Source organism: Cebus imitator, unplaced genomic scaffold (genome assembly GCF_001604975.1).
Source record: "Cebus imitator isolate Cc_AM_T3 unplaced genomic scaffold, Cebus_imitator-1.0 Scaffold110, whole genome shotgun sequence".
In the NCBI taxonomy this organism is placed as follows: domain Eukaryota; kingdom Metazoa; phylum Chordata; class Mammalia; order Primates; family Cebidae; genus Cebus; species Cebus imitator.
The window spans coordinates 4,208,488-4,219,804 of record NW_016107425.1 but is presented as its reverse complement, the minus strand read 5'-3'; the positions used below and the strand labels follow the sequence as shown (position 1 = coordinate 4,219,804).

The window sequence follows — 11,317 nt, the reverse complement described above, 5'->3', positions numbered from 1 at the left end:
CTAGCGAACGTGAGGAGGCAACCCGGTCCACGCAGCCGGGCGGAAGCGGAGACGTGGAACCGAGAAACCCCACGTGCTAACGCGGAAGCCTAGAGCTCGCGGGAAGCGCTTGGCCAGCGCCTTCACTCTCCGGCCCTCCCGGACGCCGCGAGGCTCCTCCCACCCTGGGCTCCTCCCGCCCTGCTCCCGCCTCCCTGGCCTGTCGGGCCAATGCGCGGGGCGCGCGGGCGAGGCGGGGAGGGGCGGGGCCCACGGCGTGCGCGCAGGTGCCGCTCGGTGCCCGGCCCGCCCGTTCCGCCGCTGCCGCGGCAGTGTGCGTGCAGCTCGGCGGAGGGGCTGGGCCTGCGTTCTCTCCTCCTTCATCCCCGCCTCCGGCTGCCGGCAGGACCTTTTTCTCGCTGCCGTTGGGACCCCGTGTCATCGCGCAGGCCGAGCACGGTGAGGTCCTCAGGGAGCCCGGGGGCGCGCTCTCCGCCGAGTCTTGAGTGCCCAGGCCCATTGCCCTGAGGCTGGTGCGAGGCCTGGGCCCGGTGGCCAAGATGGGGCCAGGGCAGCGGGTGGTGTCGGGGTGTGTGGATGAATGAGGCGCTGCCGGACTAGGCCGCGCGTCGGGAGATCGGCCTACGCCTCACGCGGGAAAGCCCTGGCGAAAGCCTTCTCCTGAGGGCGGGACGGCCAGTGGCCCAGTCCGGAGGGGGAGGATGGGGGGTGAGGCCCGCCTTGGGTGGGCGGCTGGCCACCGCTCGGTATGCCAGAGGACCCGACCGGCGCTGTTCATGTTATCTGTGCCTTGGAGGCCTGGGGGTTGGCCAGGAACAGGTGTCAGGAGGCTGAGAAGGGAAATTCCTGGCCCTCGGGGTCAAGGATCAGAGGCTGGAATATTACTACAAGGGCAGAGCCCCAGTGTGGTCCTAGGAGGTACAACTCTCAGCCAGAAGACAGGGACAGTTTTAGTTCCCAGCTTCTGAGACTTGAGCTTAGCAGTCCTTGTGATTTCCCTTGGCAGTACAAGAGTGGGACTAATTCCGCATGTACGAATTAGGAGTCAGAACTAGTGAGGGACAGAGAAAGTTTCGACTTGTAAATAAAAAGGTTTATTCGATTCATTTACGATTAGAAATAGTCACCATGGTGTAGATTTTGGAGGTTGCTTATGATGACTGATGAGCCGTACCTTCAGTGCCAAAGGTGGGAGGAACTTGGCGGAAGGACCCTAGTACCTGGTGGGTGTTCATCTATGTGAAAAATGGGGGTTGTGAGTGAATGGGAAAAATCAGATTCCAGATTCTAGAGAAATGGTTTGGTGTGAAGGGTGACTTAGTTACTGGTGGTTCTAGAATGGAATTTTCTTTTATTCTTATCTGTGTACCTGCTTCCAAATGTTTTCGTTCATATAATCATATATCAGGTTAAGAAAGTGTTTTGTGAGCAGTCTGGATGTAAGGTTGGTAGCTAAACTCTTTTATCTTTGATTCCTGATGCCACAAAGATTTTATTTATTTATTTATTTAAGATAGAGCCTTGCTCTGTGGCTCAGGCAGAGTCCAATGGCGCGATCTCAAAGCACTGCAACCTCTGCCTCCTAGGTTTAAGCAGTTTTCAAGCCTCAGCCTCCCGAATAGCAGGAATTACAGGCACACGCCGCCGTGCCTGGCTAATTTTTTTTTTTTTTTTTTTTTTTTTTTAAGTAGAGACGGGGTTTCTTCATGTTGGCTAAGCTGGTCTCTGCTCCTGGTCTCAAGCAGTCCGCTCACCTTGGCCTCCCAAAGTGCCGGGATTACAGGCCTGAGCCTCTATGCCCGGCCCAACAAATACTGATTTTAGATCAGTCTTTCTGGGACTTCTCAGCAGTGACTCCTTTGACAACCATCAGAATCAGATATGTTTACAGGACTTTAAAAAATTTTTTGTTAAAAAAAAAGTGGATTTAGCTGTTAGTTTTGGATCGCTATCTATAGTATGTTTTGCTCTTAATCTTGATTCAGTAATAAATTTTATGTGATGAAATGTGTTTTGGGTCCATGTGGATAGTAAAAAGTTTTGTTCATATGTCTGCTTTGGTATTTCAGATGCCCCCCAAGAAGGGAGGTGATGGAATTAAACCACCCCCAATCATTGGAAGATTTGGAACCTCACTGAAAATTGGTATTGTTGGATTGCCAAATGTTGGGTAGGTGAATGTTGGGGCTTTTCTTATTTTCATTGTGTAAATATTTGGGGTCCTATTGTAGAAATGGGAACAATGAGGTAATCAAAATTTAAGTTGAAGAAAAGAGGCCAGGAAGCCAGACTATTAACCTTGCAAAATTAGACTTTAGATTTATTTTATTGATTTCAGTGCTGGTTGGCTATGTGTAGTACCTACCTAGGCTGGCTACCAGAGGCCACGCAGTAGGATACTTTAGGATATAGATTTGAAAGCTCCATTATAAGTTTGATGGAGAAGGAGGTGACAGTTTTGAATTTTGCAGTGGAACTTGTTAGGGTTCCTATTACAAAATGTCTAAATCTGAAAGTTCTGAGAACGGAAATTTGAGTTTTTGTAATGTTTTCTTTTCTTTTGAGATGGAGTCTCATTCTATTGCCCAGGGTGGAATGCAGTGGCACGATCTTGCCTCACTGCAACCTCAGCCTCCTGGGTTCAAGCAATTCTCCCGTCTCTGTGTCCTGAGTAGCTGGAGTTAGAGGGGAGGTAGGTGCATGCCACCACGCCCAGCTAGTTTTTGTATTTTTAGTAGAGACGGGGTTTCACCTTGTTGACCAGGCTGGTCTTGAAGTCCTGACCTCAGGTGATCTGCCTGCCTCAGCTTCCCAAAGTGCTGGGATTATATGTGAGCCACCACGCCTTGCCCAAGTCTTCTTTTTCATTATTTAACCTTTCACTAACCTTAAAATATATTAGGATGTACTAATAGGTAACAGATTCAATGTGGATGTGTGAAGGTGATCAAGGGTATTTTGGGATATACTGTCGTCTTTTAGGTTGGTGGCAGGTAGGACAATCATGTTCTTAGGTATTCCTAGGAGCTTCTGTCATAGGGATTCCTCAGTGAGTAGAACATGGTGTGACCAAGTGAGGCATGTCTTAAATTCATGTAATGTAAAACATGAACAAATGTGGATGTCCTGATTTCAGTCGTTCCTGGAGCTTGAAGAGGTTTGCATTTTGAAGGGGTTTCCTGCTGTGATATAGTCTGCTTGTAAAGTAAGACTAAATAGAGAGTGGAAATGTAAGCAAAACAAATAATTAATCAAAGTACTGTAGAGCGCTATCAATAAACGTGAAAGCAAGGTGTGATCATTATGTTGTGAGCTAATATGGCACTAGTAAGGAAGATACAGTTTTTAGATATTCACATACTTCTCATTCTAGAATTGCTACAGTTACAACTTGACTTTAAACAGGATTACTTTAAAATGGGCCATTTTAAGTGTTTTCTGTACATATGGGCAGCCCTCTATATCTGTGGTTTCACATCCTTGGATTCAACCAATCTTAAAAATATTTTTTAAAAAAATTGGCTATGCATGGGTGATCACGCCTATAATCCCAGCACTTTGGGATGCTGAGGATCACTTGAGGTCAGGAGTTCGAAACCAGCTTGGCCAACATGGCGAAACCCCATCTCTACTTTAAAAAAATACAAAAGTTAGCTGGACATGGTTGTGGGAACCTGATACTTGGGAGGTTGAGGCAGGAGAATAGCTTGAGTCTGGGCAGGCAGAGGTCGCAGTGAGCCAAGATCGTGCTGCTGCATTCCAGCCTGGGCAACAGAGTGAGACTCCATCTCAAAAAAAAAAAATTTTTTTTTTTAAATAAAAAATGAAAACAATAAAAAAAAAAAACAGTAAACACCTATTTACCTAACATTTACATTGCATTAGGTATTATACTACATCATTGTATATAAGGGACTCGATCTGTTGGAATCTTAGAACCAATCCCCTGCAGCTACGGAGTGACGACTATATAAGCTTTTTAGTCACAGAGTATAATGAAATTAATGTACATGGAAATAACCTAAAAATATTTTATTATTCAGAATAAATGTGCTGTTTACACTTTTAAATAAAATGCTTCCCCCGCCCAGTGTCATTGAGGTATACTTCACTAATAGTAAAATTCACTCATTTTAAAGGTACAGTTTAATAAGTTTTGGCAATTAATTGTATTTGGTTGTAAACACCACTTTTTGTACAATGATCTTACTTCACCCAAGTATGTCAGGTAGGATTCTTTGTAAGCAAAACAATTCTGGCTATTTTCAGCAAGAAAAAGAGGTTTATTGGAATGAATGAATTAGGATCCGAACAGCCAGGCCTCAGGAGGGATAGGAGCCAAGTGGTGCTGGCAGAAATGGATCCATGTGGAGCTCAGCCATGTGAATCCTTGCACTTCTGGTTGTTTCTCATCTCCTGTCTCTCCTGTAATTCCAATTCCTGAGTAAGGAAATCTGACTGGACCTGTGTGCTTCTGTATAGGTCTACAAGATGTAGATTGTGGGAAGGGGACAGATGTTGATCAAAAGTAAGGACATTCAGTACAAAACCATCTAGAGAATCTCTTGGTTTTTAGCTGGGTGAATAGAAAGGCTTACTTTTTAGTCTGCATAAGGCTGATGACCCAGAAACTTAGAGGTAATATTTATAGCTAATCAGATATTTATTGAACATTTACTGTATGCCAATCACTGTTCTGAGTGCTTTATATATATTATCTAATTTAATAAGCAATTTGACATTTGCCCCATTACAATTTAAATCCCATGAAGGCACGGATTATCTTGTTCTTGCTTATTGGCATATTTCTAGTGCCTAGACGTGTTAGGAACATAGTAAATATTTAGTATTTGTTAATGGGATACAGTGGTGTTGGAACATAGTAGATATTTAGTAATTATTTGTTAATGGGATATAGTGGTGTTGGAACATAGTAGATATTTAGTGATTATTTGTTAATGAAATACATATTTCCCCTTTGATGTCTGGGTGTAGATTTAGTGATAAGGAGAAATGTTTTTGTTTTTTTGAGCAATATCTCATTCTTTTGCCCAGGCTGGAGTGCAGTGGCATAATCACAGCTCACTGCAGCCTCAACCTCCCAGGCTCAAGCAGTCCTCCCTCCTCAGCCTCCTGAGTAGCTGGAACTGCAGGCACACACCACTGTGCCTGGTTAACGTTCATATTTTTTGCAGAGACAGGGTTTCACCATGGTGCCCTCAGGCTGTTCTCAAACTCCTGGGCTCAAGTGATCTACCCAACTCAGCCTCCAAAATCATGTCTCCTATTAAAACATGTCTCCAGTTGGGCGCGATGGCTCACGCCTGTAATTTTAGCACTTTGAGAGGCTGAGGTAGGCGGATCATGAGATCAGGAGTTGGAGACCAGCCTCACCAACGTGGTGAAACCCCATCTCTATTAAAAATTCAAAAATTAGCTGGGCATGGGGGCACGCACCTGTAATCCCAGCTACTCAGGAGACTGAGGCAGGAGAATTGTTGAACCCCGGAGGCCAAGGTTGCAGTGAGCCAACATCGCGCCACTGCACTCCAGCCTGGGCGACAGAGCTAGACTCTGTCTCAAATAAAAACATGTCTCCTTGCCCGGCGCGGTGGCTCACGCCTGTAATTCCAACAGGCGTGAGCCACCGCGCCGGGCAAGGAGACATGTTTCAATGCCCTCTTTTAATGAAGTAGAAAGAATATGGAGATTTGATTTCTAGCTCTGTACAGCTTTTTCTCAACCGAGTGACCCTTTATGAATGAGCTCCTGTTGGACCAGTGTATCATTGTGGTTGTGAGGCTTAAGAGAATGTTGGGGGGAAAGTACCTTTTGATACAATGTTCCAAACTTCTTTATTTCTGTGAGGGATCGCTCGTCTTGTTGCTATCCACTGCATCAGATGGGATTAGATTCAATTAAGAGCATCGGAAAACCCCAGATAACCAGTTTCTTTTTCATGTAAAAAAAAAATGTACATTTTGCAGTCATAGATTGGTATAGTGGACCTCTTTATGAAGTCCTCAGTTACCTATGCTCCTTTCAGTTCACAGCTCGGCAATCCCTAGGGTGTGGCCACATCCTCAAGGTCTAGGGCTAGGGGTCCCCGAATCTCATTCTGCGGACTGATACCGATCTGTGGGATCTGTGGCGTGTGAGAAACCAGGCGGCGCTGCAGGAGGTGAGCAGCAGGCAAGTGAGCATTCCCACCTTAGCTCCACCTCTGGCCACGTCAGCAGCTGTATTAGGTTCTTAGAGGAGCGTGCGCCTTGTTGCGACCTGCGTATGCAAGAGATCTAGGTTGCACGCTCCTTAGGAGAATCTAATGCCTGATTATCTGAAGTGAGCAGTTTCATCCTGAAACAATTCCCCACACCGTCGGTCCGTGGAAAAATTGGCTTCCATGAAGCCAATTCATGGTTCAGTCCTTAGTGCCAAAAAGGTCGAGGGCTGCTGGTCTAGGGTGTTGTGAATTGCAGCTGGTTATCGAAGGGTCAAGGGGCCAAACTTTACTAGCAGCCTTTTTCCTGTAAATTGCCATATTATACTTCTGCCAACATCCCTTTGTCCGGAATTTAGTCACAAGAATTTAGTTGCAAGGAAGGCAAGAAAATGTAGTCTTTATTTTGACATGTTCGGTTAAAAATTCTATTACCGGGCATGGTGGCTCGCGTCTGTAATCCCAGCACTTTGGGAGCCCGAGTTAAACAGATCACTTAAGGTCAGGAGTTCTAGACCAGGCTGGCCAACATGGTGAAACTCCATCTTTACTGAAGATATAAAAATTAGCTGGATGTGTACATTCCTGTAATCAGCTACTCGAGAGGCTGAGGCAGGAGAACCACTTGAACTTGGGAGGCAGACATTGCAGTGAGCCAAGATTGTGCCACTGCACTTCAGCCTGGGCAACAGCAAGACTCCATCTCAAAAACAAAAAACAAACAACGATTACTCTGAAAGAATGGGAAAATGGATATTAGGGGCAGCTAGTATACTGTTTAAACACTCACAAATTGCCCCAGGAGAGTAATTGCCTTGCTTAGCCGTTGCTTCTGGGAATACATTTTGGTGTTTCTGCAAATTGCCTTCTCCCAATTTTCTAGAGACCAATCACAGCATCTGTGAAAGCCATTTACTATTGCTGAGGGAAGAGGTTGTAGAAAATGCTGGGAAAAAAAAATCACAAGAGAATTATCATCATTGTTTAGTTGTCTGTTGTTGTGTAGCAAACCATTCCAAAACAGTAACAGTTTAAAACAGTAACAGTTTTTCTTTGTTGGGAATGTAGGTGAGCTAGATAGGTCTTCTGCTGGTCTGTTTGGGATCCCTCATGTGACTGCATTCAGCTGGTGGCTAGTTGAGGCTGGAAGATCCAATATAGCCACTTCAGTAGATCTGGGACCTTAGCAGGGTTGGCTAAAATTCAGGGCACTTCTCTTATATTTGGTGTTATTCTCTTTCTAAATGGTCTCTAGACCAAGCTTCCTATATCCTGGTGTCTGACTCGAGACAATGGAAGTGTGGCAGTGGCATAGCATGCTTATACAGAAATCTTTTGGTCAAGGCAAGTCATGACACTAGCCCAGAGACATGGGGAGAGGGGAAATAGACTCCACCTCTTGATGGCGGAAGTGACAAAAAATGTGTGGCCATCTTCAATCCACTGCAGTCCACTATTTTCCTAATACAAAATGTGTAATGCCTATGTGTTCCTAGAAGTCTTCCTAGTTGATTCTTAGCTTTCTTGTTTTTTACAAGCTCCATTCTTGATTGCTCAAAGGAACTCACAGGAGGAAAATTATTCTCTAGGCTGCAAATACCGGTGATCTGAGTATTTTTGTTCTAAAAAGCTGATAAATTTAAGCTGAGAGTCAGATTCCCATGTCTACAGAGAAGACAGGTATCTATGGATATCAGAGATATCTCTTGATGGTTTGTAATTTTGAGCATCTTTTCATATGTTATTGGATATCTTATATAAAAAGTCTGGGTTTTTTTCTTAATGATTAGGAGTTTTTTTTTTTTTTTTTTTTTTTTTTTTTTTTTTTTTTGGATATGAGTTCTTTGTTGGCTATGTATTACAATGATCTCTTGCCAGTTTACTTGACTTTTCACTTAAAATTAAATTAGAAAAAATTTTGAGCTGGGCTTAGTGGTGCCCACCAGTAGTCTCAGCTACTCAGGAGGTTGAGGTAGGAGGATCCCTTGAGCCCAGGAGTTCTGGGCTGTAGTGTGCTATGCTGATTGGGTGTCTGCAGTGCTACCCGCAGTGCCGATCCAGTGTCCACACTAAGTTCACCATCAATATGGTGACTTATCAGGAGTGGAGGATCACTAGGTTGTCTAAGGAGGGTGAACTGGTCCAGGTCAGTAACAGAGCAGATCAAAACTCCTGTCCTGATGGATAGTGAGATCTCTGAATAGCCACTACACTCTAGCCTGGACAATATAGCAAGACCCATATGGAAAAAAAATTTTTTTGAAATAATTTCATGCTTAAAAAAATCTCACACTCACAAAAATAGTTTTAAAAATTACTATTTAACCTCTGCTTGCAATCCCTAAGTGTTAAAATCTTTATAACTATAGTACAATAATCAAAATCAGGAACTAAACATTGATTTACTAATTGTCCCACCAATGTCCTCTTTTTGGTCCAAGGTTCAGTCCATAATTGTATGTTGCATTTAATTGTTTTTAGTTTTTTTTTGAGATAGAGTCTTGTTCTGTTGCCCAGGCTGGAGTGCCTTCGCTTGATCATAGCTCACTGCAGGCTTGAATTCCAGGGCTCAAGTGTTCATTCCACCTCAGCCACCTGAGTAGCTGAGACTGCAGGCACATGGTATATGTCAGGTTAATTTCTTTTTTTGAGGCAGACTTTTGCTTTTGTTGCCCAGGCTGGAGTACAGTGGGGCAATCTCGGCTCACTGCAACCTCCGCCTCCCAGGTTCAAGTGATTCTCCTGCCTCAGGCTCCCGAGTAGCTGGGATTACAGACATCCACCACCATGCCCCGCTAATTTTTTGTAGTTTTTTAGTAGAGGTAGGGTTTCACCATGTTGGACAGGCTGATCTCAAACTCCTGACTTCAGATGATCCACCCACCTAAGCCTCCCAAAGTGCTGGGATTACAGGCATGAGCCACCGCGCCCGGCCCGGTGTTAGGCTAATTTTAAATTATTTTTTTTTTTATTTTTTTTTTTGGTAGAGATGGGTTCTCACTGTGTTGCCCAGGCTGGTCTCAAACTCTTGGCCTCAAGCAGTCCTCCCACCTCGTCCTCCCAAGTGCTGGGATTATAGGCATGAGCCACTGTGCCCAGCTGCATTTAATTGTTTTGTTCGTTAGTTTCCTTTAACCTGGAACTCTTTCTCAGTGTCTTTTTGTATTTGATGTCCTTGACACTTTTGAAGAGTGCTGGCCAGTTATTGTGTACAGCCGTCATTTGGGGTTTGTTTGATGTTTCCTCATGATTAATTTCAAATTATGCACTTTGGGGCATAGAAGTGACATATGCTTTTCAATACAGTGTATTAGAAAGCACATGATGTTGACTTGTCCATTTTTGGTGATGTTAACTTTGATTGTTTGTTGGTAGCTGACAGATTTCTGATACCAACAAGAGTTAACTGAAAGGGTTATTATTTTTCCCATTGCAATTAATAAGCATCTTGAAGGGGATCCTTTGAAATTATGTACATATATTGTTTCTCATACTTTTGCCCCCTAATTTTGGCATGTATTATTGATTCTTACTGAAACAATTATTGTGGTGTTTGCCAAATTAAAAAATATTCCTTATTTCTTCTACATTTAGAAGAAACAATTTATAGAAGGAGTAATGGAAATTCTATTGTGTAAAATTCTATTGTAAAAGAAAGTTCCCCATTTATTCAAGTATTTCATTATAGCTTATTTATATCAATATAGATTCTTAATTTATTCTTTTGGTTGTAATCCATTACTGTTGTTATTTTGTTGCTCAAATTGCCCAGATTTGGTGATTAGGAGCCTTTATGTTCATTTATACTCCTTTTGACATGTCCTCTTTATTTTTCGAGTGCTCTCTACTTTCTGGCACCACAGTATCTTTCAGTGATAATATGACATATTGTATATTTCAGTACAATATGTTATTTGTACTCTTGGCTGCTTCAGTCTTAGGATATATAAATTTTTATTTATACATATGTTTTTATTTCTCTTAGGTATATATTTAGGAGTAAAATTTCTGGGTCATATGTGACTGTATGTTTAGCTATTGAGGGCTGCCAAACTATTTTCCACAGTGGTTGCACCATTTTATGTTCACACAAGCAGTGTAGGTAGGTTCTAGTATCCCACATCTTGTTAACACTTGCTACCATCTTTTTTATTATAACCAAGTTGTGAAGTTTTTGATCTGTGGTTTTTTGGGTTTTTTTTTTGTTTTTGAGAATGGAGTCTTGCTCTGTTGCCCAGGCTTTAGTGCAATGACACAATCTCGGCTCACTGCAACCTCCAACCCCCCGGGTTCGGAGTGATTCTCCTGCCTTAGCCTCCTGAGTAGCTGGAGTTGTACGCCACCACTGGGTAATTTTTGCATTTTTAGTAGAGCTAGGGTTTCACTATGTTGGCTAGGCTGGTCTCAAACTCCTGGCCTCAGATGATCTATCCACCTTGGCCTCCCAAAGTGCTAGGATTACAGGCCTCGCCAGTTGGTGTTTTCTTGATGGCTAAGTATACATGTTTTCATGTGCTTATTACTTCTTCATTTTGAAAGATATTTTCACTGGGTAGAATTCTAGGTTGACAGTTATTCTTCTAGTGCTTTGAAGATAATCTTCCACTTTTTTCCCTTTCTGGGACGCCTATTACAAGTGCTGCATAATGATGTTGGTCAATGACTGACTGCATATATGACGGAGGTCCGATAAGATTATAATGGAGGTGAAAATTTTCTATCACCTGGTGACATTGTAGCTGTGGTAACTTCATAGTGCAAGGCATGACTCACACATTTGTGGTGATGCTAGTGTAAACAAGCTTGTGCTGCCAGTCATATGAACATATAGCATATACAATTGTGTATAGTATCTAATACCTGATAACAAGTGACTGTGTTATTGGTTTATGTATTTACTATAGTTAGTTTTTGTTTGTTTTTTGAGGCAGAGTCTTGCCACAGTACAGTGGCCTGATCATAGTTTACTGCAGGCTAGAGCTCTTGGGCTCAAGCAATCCTCCTGCCTCAGCCACCTGTGTATAGCTGGGACTACAGGCACACACCACCCCACCTGGCTAATTAAAAAAATATATTTTTGGGCCGGGTGCGGTGGCT

General features: G+C 43.3%; 1 protein-coding gene across 2 annotated transcripts in view; it reads left to right on the top strand.

The window, feature by feature from the left end:
* Window positions 1-262: 262 nt before the first annotated feature.
* OLA1 (Obg like ATPase 1) overlaps window positions 263-11,317 on the top strand; it is a 175,722-nt gene continuing 164,667 nt past the window's right edge. Inside the window, exons 1-3 of one of the 2 annotated variants that reach the window (XM_037741908.1) lie at window positions 505-697; window positions 1,244-1,252; window positions 2,070-2,170. In XM_037741908.1, the coding sequence (XP_037597836.1) occupies window positions 1,247-1,252; window positions 2,070-2,170 (107 nt within the window). In that variant the 5' untranslated portion in view covers window positions 505-697; window positions 1,244-1,246. Of the gene's footprint in view, window positions 439-504; window positions 698-1,243; window positions 1,253-2,069; window positions 2,171-11,317 lie in introns of those variants that run through there. The other variant, XM_017538244.2, reaches the window with a different exon arrangement.